The sequence below is a fragment of the Haemorhous mexicanus genome, unplaced genomic scaffold, assembly GCF_027477595.1.
Source record: "Haemorhous mexicanus isolate bHaeMex1 unplaced genomic scaffold, bHaeMex1.pri scaffold_282_ctg1, whole genome shotgun sequence".
NCBI lineage: Eukaryota > Metazoa > Chordata > Aves > Passeriformes > Fringillidae > Haemorhous > Haemorhous mexicanus.
In genome coordinates this window covers 450-17,482 of record NW_026776109.1, presented here as the reverse complement: position 1 = coordinate 17,482, position 17,033 = coordinate 450, and the positions used below count along the sequence as shown (strand labels likewise).

The following is a 17,033-nucleotide window of genomic DNA, read 5'->3' as shown; positions in this document are numbered from 1 at the left end:
GGATCACCCCCCCCCCCCCATTTTGGGGTCCCCCCCACTCCCGTCCCACCGTGTTGGGGGGGGGGGGTCTCACCTGCCTCACCCTCAGAGCCCCCCCCCTCTCTTCAGGGGGGGGTCCTGGGGGGGTCCCCGGGGATGGGGGGGCTGCCGGGTGGGACCCCCGACCCTGCAGGAGGGGGGAGGGAGCTCGGGGGGGGGGGTCCTGGCATCACCCCCAGCCCCATGATCGGGGAGGCCCCCCCCGGGACCCCCCCCCCGAGCGCAGCCAGTCCCGGTCGGCGGCCGTGAGGATGCCCTGGAGCTCTGGGTGGGGGGGACACAGAGGGGGTTTAGGGGGGTCCCGAGGTCTGGGGGGGGGTCCCGAGGTCTGGGGGGGGGGTCCTGAGGTCTGGGGGGGGGGGGGGTCCCAAAGCCCGGGGGGGGTCCCGGTGTCGCTCACCCCCAGCCCCGCTGGCCGTGTCCAGGTGTGGCAGCAGCTCCTGGGGACAGGTGACACCAGGTGGGTGATGGGGGGGACACTGGGGCGGGGGGGTCTCTATGCAGGGGAGGGGTCTCTGTGCCCCCCCCCGCACTCACCGAGAGTTGGTTGAAGCCACAGAGTTGAGGGGGGGTCGCGCTCGGCCACCGCAGCACCGAGAGCTCCAGAGCCCCCCCGGGGGGGCTGCGAGGGGGGTCAGAGGTCAGGGGGGGACATGAGGTGACCCTCAAACACCCCCAGACCCCTCCCCAAAAACAGGAGGGGAGACCCCCAACCCTTCAGACTCACCCGAGGGTCCCATCCCTCTCCTGGGGGCTGTGGGGGGGGGGGGAACACGAGGTAACCCCCCCAACCCCCCAAATACCCCCAGACCCCTCCCCAACCCCATCACTCCCCCCAAAAAAAGGGCAGGAGATCCCCCCCCCCCCCCCAGCCCCCCAGACTCACGCGGGGGGTCCCGTCCCGCTCCGGGGGGCTGCGGGGGGGCAGCAGCGCCGCCGCCCCCCCCCTCGGGGTCCCCCCGGGGGTCGCCCCCCCGGTCGAGGCGGGCGTGCAGGCGGAAGGTGACGGCCTTGACGGCCCCGAAGAACGCGGCCACCAGCGCGCAGTACAGGGCGGCCACGGCCGGGGAGGGGGGCAGCGCCTGCCAGACCCGCGGGGGGGGGGGTCAGCAGCACCCAGAGACCCCCCAAAGAGCCCCCCGAGACCCCCCAAAGAGCCCCCCGAGACCCCCCAAAGAGCCCACCTAAAGACTTCCTAAACACACCCATTACCGCCCCTAAAGACCCCTCTAAAGACCTCCCAAAATCCCCCAAAGACCCCTCAAAGACCCCCCAAGACCCCCCCAAAGAGCCCACCTAAAGACTTCCTAAACACACCCATTACCGCCCCTAAAGACCCCTCTAAAGTGCCTCTAAAGACCCCCAAAGACCTCCCTAAAGACCCCTCTAAAGACCCCTCCAAAGACCCCCAAAGAGCCTTCCTGAAGTCCTAAGGACCCCCCAAAGAGCCCACCTAAAGACTTCCCTAAACACACCCATCACTGCCCCTAAAGACCCCTCTAAAGACCTCCCAAAATCCCCCAAAGACCCCTCAAAGACCCCCCCAAAGAGCCCCCAAGACCCCCCCAAAGAGCCCACCTAAAGACTTCCCTAAACACATCCATTACTGCCCCTAAAGACCCCTCTAAAGTGCCTCTAAAGACCCCCAAAGACCCCCTTAAAGACCCCCGAAGGTCCTCTCTACAGACCCCTCAAAAGTCTCTCAAAGTCCTCCTAAAGACCCCCCTAAAGACCCCTCCTAAAGACCCCCCCCATAGATCCCAAAGACCCCTAACCCCCCCCAAATTCCCATAAACATCCTCTGAAGACCCCTCCAAACACCCCCATAAAGACCCCCCAAAGATCTCCTTTAAAGACCCCCAAAGACCCTCTAAGGACCCCTCCAAAACCCCCTATAAGGACCCCCAAAGACCCTCTAAAGACCCCTCCAAAACCCCCTATAGAGACCCCCAAAGACCCTCTAAGGACCCCTCCAAAACCCTCTATAAAGACCCCCAAAGATCTCCTATAAGGACCCCCAAAGACCCTCTAAAGACCCCTCCAAACACCCCCATAAAGACCCCTTAAAGATCCCCAAAGACCCCCCTAAAGACCCTCAAAAACCCCTCTAAAATGCCCCTAAAGACCCCCACCCCCCCCATCTCCACAGGACCCCCCTCAGCCCCTCCCCCACCCCTCAGCCCCCCCCGGGACCCGCCGGGACCCCCCGGGACCCCCCGGTCGCACCGAGTAGAGGCCCAGCGGCAGCCCGAGCAGGAACAGCCACACGTAGAGCCGCACGCAGTTGGCGAACGCTCCCAGCTGCGGCTCCAGGAAGCAGCCGCCGGTCAGCGAGGCCCACACGCCCTGCCGGAGCACCTGCAGCACCGCCTCCCCCGCCATGGCGGCGCCGGAACCCCCCCCCGGGACCCCCCGAGCCTTCCCCGGGACCCCCGAACCCTCCCCGGGGTCCCGGCGCCGCTTCCGGGTGCGCGCAATAATGACGTCACGCACACACGCCCCTCCCACTGGACACGCCCATTTCGTTACACCCCGCCCCGTTCGGTGGAGAGGCCACGCCTCTTTCCGGGTGTGGGCGTGGCCAAGCCCCGCCGTGCCCCCGAGCGCGGAGGGCGCCCCCCAGCGGCGGCGGGCGGCGCCGCACCCCGGCCTTGGGGGCCCCGCCCGGAACGGGGGGCGCGCACGGGACCCCTCCCCAACCCGGGATCCGGGCCCGCCCCGCCGCCCCGCCGGGCTCCGCTCACGGTGCCCCGTGAGCCCACCGGGGCACCAGCGCCTCCCCCAGCCCGGTGCGGGGGTCCCGGGGTCAGCGCCGCTCCCCCCCTCCCCGCTCCGGCCTCTCTCGTCCGGTCCTTCCCCCCCCCCCAACCCCACCCACGGCGTCCGGTGCCCCCGGCCCGCCCCGTCCGGCGCTGGTTCCTTTTCCTTTGTCCCGGTGACAATGTCCCGGCTCCGCCTTCCCGGGGCCGCCTCAGCAAGCGCGGGGATCCGCCGGACCCCCGGGAGCCCAGAGCGGCCGGGCCGCCCCCTGCGCCCCCCCGGGGACGCCGCCGGACGCCGCTTCCTCCCCCGCCCCGGGCCGCGGGGGCTCCGGCGGGACCAGGCGGGGACGGGACGGGGCGCGGGGGGCCCCGGGGGACGGGACGGGGAGGAGGGGACGGAGCACGGGGAGGGAGGGCACCGGGGCGGGGGGCGGGGGGGCTCCGGGGCCCGCAGGGGGGCCGTGGAGGGTTGGGGAGGGGGCGCAGGGACCCCCTGGGGGCTCCGGGGACCCATTGGTGACACCGGGATCGGGGGGATCCCCGGGGAGCGACAGAGAGTCTGAGGAGCAACCGGGACCGCGGGGAGCCGTGGGGACCCCCGGGATCCATAGGGACCCCCAGGAGCGTTCAGGTGCTGTGAGAACCCGCCGGGACCCCCGGCAGTGACGGGACCTATAGGGCACCTATAGGATCCATAAGGGACCACGTGAGGTGTGAGGACCCCCCCAGGACCCCCTGGAACCCCCCCCGGGGGGGCTGCACGGGGACCCCCAGAGCTGTCAGACCTCACCGGCAGCACCTGCAGGGCTCAGGTGACCCCAGTGACCCCCCCCAGGATATAAAAAGGGACCCCATGGGGACCCCCTGGCACCCATAGACCCCCCCCCCGGGCACCCATAGGACCCCCCCCGGGCACTCACAGGGGCTCCCCAAGCCCCCCGAGCAGCTTCAGGACCCCCCCAAAGCCCACCCCCAGCGGGCCGGAGCTGGGGGAGGGGGGGTCGCACCCCATGGAGTGGGGCCGGGCATCCCCCCCCTCCCCATCCTCCCCCCCGGCGGGGTCTCACTCCCCCTCCCCTCCCCTTTCCCCATCCCCCCCCCCTGTCCCCCCTCTTCCCACGGCGCTCCCCTTTCCCCCCCTCCCCCAGAGGGGGGTCCCGCTCCCCCTCCCCATCCCCGGGGGGCTCCCGTTCGCCGTCCCCTCCCTCCCCGGGTGGGTCCCGCTCTCCCTCCCCGCCATCCCCGGGCGGTTCCCGTTCCCCGTCCCCACCGGGCGGTTGGGAACCGGCCCGGGCGGCTTTCGGGGAGCTGCGGCTGGAGGAGGTGATCGGGGCCGGGGGCTTCGGCCGCGTTTTCCGGGGCACCTGGCGGGGCCAGGTGGTGGCGGTGAAGGCGGCGCGGGGCGACGCGGGGGCGGCGGGGGCGGCCAGCCTGCGGCGGGAGGCGCGGCTCTACGCCCGCCTGCGACACCCCAACGTGGTGGCGCTGCGGGCCGTGTGCCTGGAGCCCCCCCACCTGTGCCTGGTGATGGAGTTCGCGGCGGGGGGGCCGCTCTCCAGGGCCCTGGCCGGACGGAGGGTCCCCCCCGCCGTCCTGCTGGACTGGGCTCGCCAGGTGGCGCGGGGGATGCGCTACCTGCACAGCGGGACCCCCGTGCCGCTCATCCACCGAGACCTCAAGTCCAGCAATGGTGAGATTTTGGGGGGGGTGGGCTAAGCGGGAGGGTCTTGGAGGGGTGGGGGTTGTGGGGGTTGGGGGTAGAAGGGTGGGGGGGCAGTCATTGGGGTCGCCGAGGGTGGGGGATCACAGGTATTGGGGTCCCCAGAGTGGGGGAATCACAGGTATTGGGGTCCCCAGAGTGGGGGATCACAGGTATTGGGGTCCCGAGGGTGGGGGATCACAGACATTGGGGTCCCCAGAGTGGGGGATCCCAGGTATTGGGGTCCCGAGGGTGGGGGATCACAGACATTGGGGTCCCCAGAGTGGGGGATCACAGGTATTGGGGTCCCGAGGGTGGGGGATCCCGGGTATTGGGGTCCCCAGGGTGGGGGATCACAGGTATTGGGGTCCTCAAGGGTGGGGGATCACAGGTATTGGGGTCCCCAAAAGTGGGGGATCGCAGGTATTGGGGTCCCCAAAAATGGGAGATAACAGAAATTGCGGTCCCCAGAGTGGGGGATCCCAGGTATTGGGGTCCTCAAGGGTGGGGGATCACAGGTATTGGGGTCCCCAGGGTGGGGGATCACAGGTATTGGGGTCCTCAAGGGTGGGGTATAACAGAAATTGGGGTCCCCAGGGTGGGGGATCCCGGGTATTGGGGTCCCCAGGGTGGGGGATCACAAAAATTGGGGTCCCGAGGGTGGGGGATCATAGACATTGGTGCCCCCAGCATCCCCAGGGTGGGGGTCCCGCCTGTCCCCAGCAGGACGGGGTGTGTGTCCCAACCCCGCGGTTTCCAGCGGGGGGGGGGGGAGAAGACCCCAGGTGTTGGGGGGGGGGGGTGGGTCGCAGTTTGGGGGTGTCCCTGAGCCCGTGCCCCCCCAGTTCTGCTGGCCCAGCCCGTGGTGGGTGACGATGTGAGCGGGAAGACGCTGAAGATCACCGACTTCGGGCTGGCCCGCGAGTGGCAGCGAACCACCAAGATGAGCGCGGCCGGCACCTACGCCTGGATGGCCCCCGAGGTGATCCGGGCATCCACCTTCTCCAAGGGCAGCGACGTCTGGAGGTGGGGAAGGGTCCTGGGGGGTCCTGGCAGGGAGGAAATTTGGGGTTCGGGGTGGATTTGGGGTTTGCCGGAGTCTGTGAGATCACAGAGCTGCAGGTTTGGGAGGTTTATATCCAGGTATCTGCCTTCTCCGAGGGCAGCGACATCTGGAGGTGGGGAAGGGTCCTGGGGGGTCCTGGCAGGGAGGAAATTTGGGGTTCAGGCTGGATTTGGGGTTTGCCGGAGTCTGTGAGATCACAGAGCTGCAGGTTTGGGTGGTTTATGTCTGGGCATTCGCCTTCTCCAAGGGCAGTGACGTCTGGAGGTGGGGAAGGGTCCTGGGGGGTCCTGGCAGGGAGGAAATTTGGGGTTCGGGGTGCCCAAACCCCAAAATTTGGATTTTGGGATTTGGAGTTCACTGGACTCTGTGAGATCACAGAGCTTCAGGTTTGGGAGGTTTATGTCCAGGTATCTGCCTTCTCCAAGGGCAGCGACGTCTGGAGGTGGGGAAGGGTCCTGGGGGGTCCTGGCAGGGAGGAAATTTGGGGTTCGGGTTGGATTTTGGAGTGTCCAAACCCCAAAATTTGGATTTTGGGATTTGGAGTTCACTGGACTCTGTGAGATCACAGAGCTGCAGGTGTGGGAGGTTTATATCCAGGTATCTGCCTTCTCCGAGGGCAGTGACGTCTGGAGGTGGGGAAGGGTCCTGGGGGGTCCTGGCAGGGAGGAAATTTGGGGTTCAGGCTGGATTTGGGGTTTGCCGGAGTCTGTGAGATCACAGAGCTTCAGGTTTGGGAGGTTTATGTCCAGGTATCTGCCTTCTCCAAGGGCAGCGACGTCTGGAGGTGGGGAAGGGTCCTGGGGGGTCCTGGCAGGGAGGAAATTTGGGGTTCGGGCTGGATTTTGGGAGTGTCCAAACCCCAAAATTTGGATTTTGGGATTTGGGGTTCACCGGAGTTTGTGAGATCACAGAGCTGCAGGTTTGGGAGGTTTATGTCCGGGCATTCGCCTTCTCCGAGGGCATCGATGTCTGGAGGTGGGGAAGGGTCCTGGGGGGTCCTGGCAGGGAGGAAACTCGGGGTTGGGTCTGGATTTTGGGAGTGTCCAAACCCCAAAATTTGGATTTTGGGATTTGGGGATTCGCCAGACTCTGTGAGATCACAGAGCTGCAGGTTTGGGAGGTTTATGTCCAGGCATTCGCCTTCTCCGAGGGCAGCGACGTCTGGAGGTGGGGAAGGGTCCTGGGGGGTCCTGGCAGGGAGGAAATTTGGGGTTCGGGGTGTCCAAACCCCAAAATTTGGATTTTGGGATTTGGGGTTCTCCAGACTCTGTGAGATCACAGAGCTGCAGGTTTGGGAGGTGTGTAGGCGATTTACGGGGGGTACCTGCAGAGGTGTGGGGTAGTTTTGGGGGGTCTGACCCCTTCCTGGTGCCCCCCAAAGTTACGGGGTGCTGCTGTGGGAGCTGCTGACCGGGGAGGTGCCGTACCGGGGCATCGACGGGCTGGCCGTGGCCTACGGGGTGGCCGTCAACAAACTGACCCTGCCCATCCCGTCCACCTGCCCCCCGCCCTTCGCCCAGCTCATGGCAGGTACGGGGGGGCTGGGGGGGTCGTGGGGGTCGTGGGGAATCAGAGGGGTCGGGGGGTTGTGGATATTGGGGTCCTCAGGAGCTTGGGGGGTGCTCGGACCCCTGGGTTGCTGAGGGGTTGGGGGGGGGGTACCTGGGGGGTACCTGTGGGATGTGGGGGTCCCTCAGGAGCCCCCCCAAGACCCCCGGTTCCCCCCCTCAGCCTGCTGGGAGCAGGACCCCCACCGGCGGCCGGGCTTCGGGACCATCCTGCGGCGCCTGGGGGGGCTGGAGCCGGGGGGGCTGGGGCCCCCCGAGTCCTTCCACTCCCTGCAGGAGTCCTGGCGCCGCGAGATCCAGGGGCTCTTCGATGAGCTGAGGGCGAGGGAGAAGGTGGGGACCCCTCCCCAAATTCCTGGGGCACCCCCCTGAGCACCTGGGATCCTTCCCCAACACCTGGGGCACCCCCAAACACCTGGGACCCCTCCCCAAACTCCTGGGGCACCCCTCAGAGCAGCGGGGACCCCTCCATGAACACCTGGGACCCCCCCCCAAACACCTGGAACACCCCTCTGAGTACCTGGGACCCCTCCCCAATTCTTGGAACCCCTCCCCAACACCACCTGGGACCCCCCCAACCACCTAAGACCCCTCCCCAAACACCTGGGACCCCCCCCCCAAACACCTGAGTCCCCCAACTCTCAAGATACCCCCTAAAACCCCCCACACCCCCAACCCCCAAACCCCATCACCCCCCCAGGCACACCCCCAGACCCCCCCAAAACCCCTCAGGGACCCCCAAACCCCTCCCCATTAGCCCTGCCCTGCCCCGCTGTCACTCGGTGCCCCCCTGTCCCATTGTCCCCGTTGTCCCCCGAAGCCCCCCGACCCCCCCGAGCCCCCCGGTGTGCGGTGCCCCCCCAGGAGCTGCGCAGCCGGGAGGAGGCCGTGGCCAGGACCTCGCGGGCCCAGCGCTCCCAGGCCGAGGCGCTGCGGCAGCGCGAGGCCGCCGTGGCCCGCCGGGAGCTCGAGGTGCTGGAACGGGAGCTCAGCCTCATGCTCAGGGGACCCCCCCGGCCCCCCCCGGCCCCCAAGAGACGCCGACCCCCCTTCCGGAGGCCACGGAAACCGGCGGATCTCATTGGGATGCCCCAGGGTGGGGAAATGGGGCTGGGGGCTTCGAAGGGGGGGGGGGAGTGGGGAGGATTTGGTGGTGCTGGGGTTTGGGGGGAGCGGGGGGGGGATTTAGGGGTTGGGGGGTTCTGGGGGGGTCTTAGGGGAGATGGGGGTCTTGGGGGCTTTGGGGGTGCTGAGGGAGCCAGGGGGCTTTGGGGGGTGTTGGGGGATTTGGGGGTCCAGGGGATTTGGGGGTGCTGAGGGAGCCAGGGGGATTTGGGGGGGTGTTGGGGGATTTGGGGGTCCAGGGGATTTGGGGGTGCTGAGGGAGCCAGGGGGCTTTAGGGGGGTGTTGGGGGATTTGGGGGTCCAGGGGATTTGGGGGTGCTGAGGGAGCCAGGGGGATTTGGGGGGGTGTTGGGGGATTTGGGGGTCCAGGGGATTTGGGGGTGCTGAGGGAGCCAGGGGGGTATGAGGAGCTTTGGGGGGGCTCTGGGGATTTTGGGGTGCTGGAGGGTGTGTGGGTGCCCGTTGGGGGTTTTGGGGGGGCTCTCCTGACCCCGGCGCTCCCCCCTCCCCAGATTTCAAGCACCGCCTGACGGTCCAGGCCTCACCTGGGGGGGACCCCCGGAACCACGACCCCGAGGATGGGCCGGGGGAATCCCCCCCCTTCCCCCGCCTGCGCGCCATCCAGCGTGAGTGACGTCATCCCCGGGGGGGGGCGGTGACACCACCCGGCCGGTGACCCCCCCGTGACCCCCCCCGTGACCCCATGTCCCCCCCTCTGTGTCCCCAGTGGAGCCCGAGGAGGAGGAGGAGCCGCCGCGGGGCCGCGGGGGGCGGGGCAGTGCCCCCAATGGCAGGTGTGTGTCCCACCCCCCCTTCTGTGGGGGGTCTGGATGGGGGTCCCTGACACCGGAACCCCCCCCGGACACTCGGGTGTCCCCCCCAGGCGCCGCCTGCGCCCGGACGAGACCACCTGGTACCTGGACACGGAGGAGCTGAGCCCGGGGGACGCGTCCCCCAACGGTGGGTCCGGGTGGGCTCGGGGCTGGGGGGGGGGGGTCCCACCCGCCGGCCCCCTCCCCACGCTGACCCCGCCGTGTCCCACAGGCGAGGCCGGGCCCCCAGAGGCCGAGGAGGGTCGGGGGTCTCGGGGAGGGACCCCCCGGCTGCTGCGGCGGGCGCTGCTGAAGGGCTCGGCCCTGCTGGCGTCGCTGGGGCTGGGCCGGGAGCTGGCGCCCCCCGAGTCCCCCCGCAGCCCCCCGCCCTCCCCCGGCCTCCTGCGCCTGTCCCCGCGCCGCTGGGAGCGCACCCTGGGGTCCCCCGAGTCACCCGGGACCCCCGAGACCGGCCGTGCCTGGAGCCCCGGGACCCCTGAGCCGAGCCAAGCCCGGAGCCCCGGATCCCCCGACCCCAGCGGGCTCCGGACCCCCGGGACCCCCAGGACCCCTGAGCCGAGCCGAGCGCGGACTCCCGGATCCCCCGATCCCAGCGGAGTCCGGACCCCCGGGACCCCCGGGACCCCCGAGCAGGGGCGAGCCCGGACCCCCGGGTCCCCGGACCCGAGTGGAATCCGGACCCCCGGGACCCCCAGGACCCCCGGGACCCCCGAGCAGAGGCCAGCCCGGACCCCCAGGACCCTGGAGCTGAATTGGTCCTGGACTCCCGAGCAAGGAGGGGCCAGGACCCCCGGGACCCCCGGGACCCCCGAGCAGGGCCGTGCCCGGACCCCCGGGACCCCCGGCACCCCTGAGCCACGTCGTGCCCGGACCCCCGGGACCCCCGAGCTGGGGTTGCAGCCATCACCCCGGGGGGCTCGGAGACCCCGAGAGCTGAGCCCAGCTGGGACCCCCGAGTGGGGTAAGTGGGGCTGGGGGGCGGTGGGGGAGGTGGCGTGAGGGTCTGGGGGGCAGTTCTGGGGGGTCGGGAGGCGGTTTTGGGGTTCGCACCGCCCCCAAGCCCCGCCCTTCCCCGCAGGCCCCGCCCGGCCCCGCCCCTCCCCGCTCCGCCCCCGCATCGACCCGTGGAGCTTCGTGTCCGCGGGGCCGCGCCGGGCCCCGCCCCCCGCCGAGCCCCGCCCCCGAGACCCCTTCACCGACCAATGAGAGAGCCCGCCGCGCCTTCGACCCGCCCCCGCCACCCTCCGGTGACCAATGAGCGGCCGCGATGGACGGATTGACAGCAGCAAGCCTCGCCCGTCTCGCAGACCACGCCCCACCGGCTGTGATTGACATCTGCGAAGGCGGAAGCCCCGCCCAAGCTGGCGCGCCATTGGTCAAAGCAAAGGGCATTACAAAGGCCCCGCCCCTCCCGGGCGGGGCCATACGGCAGGAAACCACGCCTCCTTCTTGGGGCAAAGCAGGAAGCTCCGCCCTGATTGGTGGGCGCGCTGAGGCCCCGCCCCCTCAGCGGAAGCCCCGCCCCCGGGCGGTCCCGACACTGGACGGGGGTCCCGGGAGCTCCGGGGGGCGACTGTGACCAAATAAAACTCCCGAGACCCCAAAACTGCCGGGGGCGCCTCGTCCTGCCTGGGGGGGCGAGAGTGGGGGGGGGGTCTCTGTCTTTGGGGGTCTCACCCCCCCCTTGGAGGGGCAATCTGGGCTTGGGGGGGTCCCACTCGCCCCCACCCCCCGTCCTGGGGGGGGTCCCAGCGCTTTGGGGGGGGGGGGGGTGGGGTCCTTTCCACCCTGGTGGGGGTCCCAGTTTGGGGGATCCCATCTCCCCGCCCCCCCCTCCGTGTGGGGGTTTTGGCGTTTGGGGGGGTTCGGGGGGGCTCCATCTCCCCATGGGGGTGTCCCAGCAGTTTGGGAGGGTCCCCGTTTCTCTTTTGGGGGGGGTCTCAGTCGTCCCAGAGGGCCGCACCTCCCCACGGGTGGTCTCAGGAGTTTGGGGGAGCCCGTACCCCATCCTGGGGGGGCTCCAGGGAATTCCCACCGCCCGCCCCCCCCAAACGGGACAAATCCCGAGAGTTTTGGGGGAGGGGGGTCCCACCCGGGGGGGGCTCCCACCCCTCCCGTCCCGCCGCGCCCGCCGCTGGAACCGGCCCGGCCATCCGGGCTCCTCCCCTCCCCCACCTCCCCGCCCCCCCCCCCCAATTCCTGGAGCGGCCCCAGGGCCCGGCCCCCGCCCCCCCCCCCCCCCCCCCCCATCCCAGCGCCATCCCAGGCGGCCGCGGGACCGCGCGAGTCCGGCGGGATCCCCCCGCCCACCCCCGCAGCCCGGGACACCCCCCCCGAGGGGAGCCCGTGTCCGCCGAGGGGACCCCGCAGCCCGGGACACCCCTGGGGGGGGACCCCCGCACCCGCCAGGGGGGGCACGGCCTCCGGGACACCCCCAGGGCCGCCGAGGGGACCCCGCAGCCCGGAGACCCCCAAAAGGGACCCCTCGGCCTCCGGGCTGGGCGGCACTGCCGGGGGGGAGCGACTTGAGAGGGGACAGACAGCCGGGACCCCCCCCCCCCGCACCCCGAGGGGCTGCCGGGACCCTTCCAAGGCTCCGGGAGCCCCCCCCGAGGGGTCCGCAGCGTCCGGGACCCCCCCCCCCTCCACCGAGGGGTCCGCAGCGCCCGGCCCGGAGCCCTCGGCGGCCGCGGGGTCGGGGCGGGGGGTCGCGGGGGGTCGCGGGGGTGCGGGGGCAGCATGTGGCGCTGGGGGGGGCTCTGGGCGGCGCTGGCGGCGCTGGCGGCGCTGGGGGGGGCGCGGGGGGGGGCGCGGCCGTGGCCCGGGAGCGTTTCAAGGTGGTCTTCGCCCCCCTGATCTGCCGGAGGACGTGTCTGAAGGGGCTGTGCCGGGACTCGTGCCAGCCCGGCTCCAACATGACCCTGATCGGCGAGAACGGGCACGCGGCCGACACCCTGACCGGCTCCGGCTTCCGCGTGGGTGAGTGGCACCGGGGGACAGGGACAGCCATGGGGACACGGGGACAGGGATGGGAACGGCCATGGGGACAGGGACACCCTGACCGGCTCCGGCTTCCGCGTGGGTGAGTGGCACCGGGGGACAGGGACAGCCATGGGGACAGCCTTGGGGACACGGGGGACAGGGATGGGAACGGACATAGGGACAGCCATGGGGACAGGGACACCCTGACCGGCTCCGGCTTCCGCGTGGGTGAGTGGCACCGGGGGACAGGGACAGCCATGGGGACAGCCTTGGGGACACGGGGACAGGGACGGGAACGGCCATGGGGACAGGGACACCCTGACAGGCTCTGGCTTCCGCGTGGGTGAGTGGCACCGGGGGACAGGGATGGGGACACGGGGACAGCCATGGGGGACATGGGGACAGGGATGGGAACGGACATAGGGACAGCCATGGGGACAGGGACACCCTGACCGGCTCCGGCTTCCGCGTGGGTGAGTGGCACCGGGGGACAGGGACAGCCATGGGGACAGCCATGGGGACACGGGGACAGGGATGGGGACAGCCACGGGGACAGGGACACCCTGACCGGCTCCGGCTTCCGCGTGGGTGAGTGGCACCGGGGGACAGGGATGGGGACACGGGGACAGCCACGGGGACATGGGGACAGGGATGGGAACGGACATAGGGACAGCCACGGGGACAGGGACACCCTGACTGGCTCCGGCTTCCGCGTGGGTGAGTGGCACCGGGGGACAGGGACAGCCATGGGGACAGCCATGGGGACATGGGGACAGGGATGGGGACAGCCACAGGGACAGGGACACCCTGACCGGCTCCGGCTCCGCGTGGGTGAGTGGCACCGGGGGACAGAGACAGCCATGGGGACAGCCATGGGGACAGCCATGGGGACACGGGGACAGGGATGGGAACGGACATAGGGACAGCCATGGGGACAGGGACACCCTGACCGGCTCCGGCTTCCGCGTGGGTGAGTGGCACCGGGGGACAGGGATGGGGACATGGGGACAGCCACGGGGACAGGGACACCCTGACCGGCTCCGGCTCCGCGTGGGTGAGTGGCACCGGGGGACAGGGACAGCCATGGGGACATGGGGACAGGGATGGGGACAGCCATGGGGACAGGGGACACCCTGACCGGCTCCGGCTTCCACGTGGGTGAGTGGCACCCGGGATCGGGGGACACAGGGACACCCATGGGGACACGAGGACACCCAGGGAGACACCCTGACCAGGTCTGGCTTCCACGTGGATGAGTGACACCAGGACACTGGGACAGGGACACGGGGACAGGGATGGGGACACGGGGACAGGGATAGGGACACGGGGACAGGGATGGGGGACAGGGATGGGGACACGAGAACAGGGATGGGGACAGGGATGGGACACGAGGACAGGGATGGGGACACGAGGACAGGGATGGGGACAGGGATGGGGGACACAGGTACAAGGATGGGGACACGAGAACAGGGATGGGGACAGGGATGGGACACGAGGACAGGGATGGGGGCACCAACGGGGACAGGGATGGGGACACGAGGACAGGGATGGGGACACGGATGGGACACGAGGACAGGGATGGGGACACAGGTACAAGGATGGGGACACGAGGACAGGGTTGGGGACAGGGGGACAGGGATGGGGACACAGGTACAAGGATTGGGGACACGGGGGACAGGGATGGCTCAGGTGTGGGGACAGCACCGGGACTGTGATGAGGGTGGGGACAGGGCTGGGGACAGGGCCAAGGTGGGGACAGCGGGGATGGAGCTGTGACGGCACCGGGACCGGGGTGGGACAGAGGGGACAGAGGGGACCTGGGGGGGCTCGGGGTGGTCTCAGGGGATTTGGGGGCTCTCCGGGGGTCTCAGGGTGCTGTCCAGGGGTCTCAGGGGATTGGGGGTGCTCTCTGGGGGTCTCAGGGGGATTGGAGTGCCGTCCGGGGGTCTCAGGGGATTGGGGGGTGCTCTCCGGGGGTCTCAGGGTGCTGCCCGGGGTCTCAGGGGATTTGGGTGCTGTCCGGGGGTCTCAGGGGATTGGGGTGCTCTCCGGGGGTCTCAGGGGGTTGGGGTGCCATCCGGGGGTCTCAGGGTGCTGTCCAGGGGTCTCAGGGGGTTTGGGTGCTGTCCGGGGGTCTCAGGGGATTGGGGTGCCGGTCCGGGGGTCTCAGGGTGCTGTCCAGGGGGTCTCAGAGGGTTTGGGTGCTGCCCGGGGGTCTCAGGGGGTTGGGGTGCTCTCCAGGGGTCTCAGGGGGATTGGGGTGCTCTCCAGGGGTCTCAGGGGATTTGGGGGCGCTCCGGGGGTCTCAGGGGATTTGGGTGCTGTCCGGGGGTCTCAGGGGATTGGGGTGCCGTCCGGGGGTCTCAGGGGATTTGGGTGCTCTCCGGGGGTCTCAGGGTGCCGTCCGGGGGTCTCAGGGGGTTGGGGTGCTCTCTGGGGGTCTCAGGGGGTTGGGGGCGCTCTCCGGGGGTCTCAGGGTGCCGTCCGGGGGTCTCAGGGCTCTCTCTCCCCGCAGTGGTGTGCCCCCTGCCCTGCATGAACGGCGGCCAGTGCAGCTCCCGCTCGCACTGCCTGTGCCCCCCCAACTTCACCGGCCGCTTCTGCCAGGTCCCCGCGGGGGGGGCACGAGCAGGGGGCGGGGGGCTCCCCCCTTCCGCCCCCCCCCCGCGCCCCCCGACTCCCCCCCCGAGCCCGCCCCCGGCTCCAAGGTCGCCGTTTACGCCGTCCAGGTCATCGCCGATGGCCCCGGGGGGGCGGCGGCGCCCCCCCGAGCCCCCCCCCGGGGCAGCCCACGGTGGGGGTGGGCACGGGGGGGGGGCACGGGGGGGGGGCACGTCCAGCCACGCCACCTTCGTCGTGCCCCTGGGGCCGGGGCACCACTCGGCTGAAGGTACCGGGGGGTCTGGGGGGTCTGGGGGGTTTGGGGGGTTTGGGGGGGGGCAGAGAGTTCTGGGGGTGCCCATATTGGGGGGGGGGGTCCCAGGGGGTTCTACTGGGGTTGGGGGGAGGGTCTCACGGGGCCGTGCTGGGTCTGGGGGGTGTCACAAGGTGCTGGGATTTGGGGTTCGGGGAAGGTTTTGGGGTGTCGGTTGCAAATTTTGGGGGGGTTTGGGGGGGGGTCCCAGCGTGCCGGTGCTGGGGTTCGAGGGGGTCCCAGTTGTGGGTCTGGGGGCTTGGGGGGTCCAGGGTGCTGGATTTTGGGGGGTCGAGAGGTGCCAGTTCTGGGTTTGGGGGCTCCAGGGGGGGTCCCGGGTTTTGGGGTGGTCTCGGGGTGCGGGGTTTTGGGGGGGTCCCGGATTTGGGTTTTGGGGGGGGGGTCTCGGGCTGCCGGATTTTGGGGTTCGGGGGGGTCCCAGGGTTCCGGATTTTGGGTTTTGGGGGGGGTCTCGGGTTTTGGGATTTTGGGGTTCGGGGGGGGTCCCAGGGTTCCGGATTTTGGGTTTTGGGGGGTCCCGAATTTTGGGGTTTTGGGGGGTGTCTCGGATTTTGGGTTTGGGGGGTCTCGGATTTTGGGTGGTCTCGGGGTGCGGGGGTTTTGGTTTTGGGGGGGTCCCGGATTTTGCGTTTTTGGGGGGGGTCTCGGGCTGCCGGATTTTGGGGTTCGGGGGGGTCCCAGGGTTCCGGATTTTGGGTTTTGGGGGGGTCCCGGGTTTTGGGTTTTGGGGGGGGTCTCCGGGCTGCCGGATTTTGGGGGTTCGGGGGGGTCCCAGGGTTCCGGATTTTGGGTTTTGGGGGGTCCCGAATTTTGGGTTTTGGGGGGTCCCGGATTTGGGATTTTGGGGTTCGGGGGGGTTCCAGGGTTCCGGATTTTGGGGGGTCCCGTGTTTTGGGATTTTGGGGTTCGGGGGGGGGGGGGTCCCAGGTGCCGCTGCCCCCCAGCGCAGGTGCCCCCTCCCCTGGTGAACGTGCGGGTCCATCACCCCCCCGAGGCCTCGGTCCAGGTGCATCGAATCGAGCCGCGCCCCCCCGAGGGGGCTCCCCGGGCCGGGGGGGGGCTCCTGGCGCACCCCGCGCAGCCCGGCCGGCCGGCAGCAAACCCCCCGCGCCCCCCCGGCCCCACACCCCACAAACCGCTGGGCCGCTGCTTCCAGGAGACCTGCCCAAGCACTCGGTGAGGGGGGGGATTTGGGGGTCCCGAGCCCCTACCCCCCCGAGTTTTGGGATGTTCTGGGGGGTGTTTCGGGGGTGCTGACCCCCCCCCTCCCCCAATGCTGCAGCGCCCCCTCCCCAGGCTCGGCGACTGCTGGGAGGGGGGTCCCGGGGGGTGCGGGGTGGGAATTTGGGGTCCCGGGGGGTGTTTTGGGCGTGGATTTGGGATCCCGGGGGGTGTTCAGGGTGGGTTTGGGGGTCTTGGGGTGGGTTTGGGGTCGCGGGGAGTGTTTTTGGGGCGGGTTTGGGGTCCCGGGGGGTGCGGGGTGGGAATTTGGGGTCCTGGGGGTGGTTTTTGGGGGGGGTTTGGGGTCCCGGGGGGGTGTTTTGGGGTGGGTTTGGGGTTCCGGGGGGTGTTCAGGGTGGGTTTGGGGTCTTGGGGTGGGTTTTGGGGTCCCGGGGGGGGTTTTGAGGTGGATTTGGGGTCCCGGGGGGTGTTTTGGGGCGGGTTTGGGGTCCCGCGGGGTGCGGGGGTGGGAATTTGGGGGTCCTGGGGGTGTTTTGGGGGGTGTTTTGGGGTCCTGGGGGGGTGTTTAGGGTGGGTTTGGGGTCTTGGGGTGGGTTTGGGGTCTCAGGGGTGTTTTGGGGTGGGTTTGGGGTCCCAGGGGGTGTTTTGGGGGTGGGTTTGGGGTCCCGGGGTGTTTTGGGGTGGGTTTGGGGTCCCGGGGGGTGTTTTGGGGGCGGATTTGGGGTCCACGGGGGTGTTTTGAGGCGGGTTTGGGGTCGTGGGGGGTGTTTTGGGGTGGGTTTGGGGTCCTGGGGGGTGTTTCAGGGTGGGTTTGGGGTCTTGGGGTGGGTTTGGGGTCTCAG

The 17,033-nt window shown here is 70.1% G+C and overlaps 3 protein-coding genes across 3 annotated transcripts; 2 read left to right on the top strand and 1 right to left on the bottom strand.

The window, feature by feature from the left end:
• Positions 1–576: 576 nt before the first annotated feature.
• Positions 577–2,633, bottom strand: LOC132323075 (pecanex-like protein 3; the record flags this gene model as incomplete). The annotated part of the gene is made up of 4 exons (XM_059837887.1): positions 2,266–2,633; positions 904–1,121; positions 767–793; positions 577–661 (listed from the first exon to the last, which is right to left on the bottom strand). Coding segments are annotated over exons 1-4 (486 nt in total), but the record flags the coding sequence as incomplete, so codon positions are not given.
• A 602-nt stretch (positions 2,634–3,235) lies between these two features.
• On the top strand, positions 3,236–10,698 carry LOC132323074 (mitogen-activated protein kinase kinase kinase 11-like). Its single transcript, XM_059837886.1, is given in 11 exon segments — positions 3,236–3,895; positions 3,897–4,491; positions 5,346–5,526; positions 6,948–7,096; positions 7,298–7,467; positions 7,999–8,230; positions 8,772–8,885; positions 8,987–9,053; positions 9,143–9,219; positions 9,304–10,053; positions 10,171–10,698. Coding segments are annotated over 11 exon segments (2,547 nt in total). The 5' UTR covers positions 3,236–3,811; the 3' UTR covers positions 10,299–10,698.
• LOC132323073 (latent-transforming growth factor beta-binding protein 3-like) lies at positions 10,360–16,185 on the top strand (the record flags this gene model as incomplete). Its single annotated transcript, XM_059837885.1, has 5 exons — positions 10,360–10,667; positions 11,348–11,588; positions 11,756–12,071; positions 14,590–14,964; positions 15,954–16,185. Coding segments are annotated over exons 1-5 (1,472 nt in total), but the record flags the coding sequence as incomplete, so codon positions are not given.
• Between the last annotated feature and the right edge of the window lie 848 nt (positions 16,186–17,033).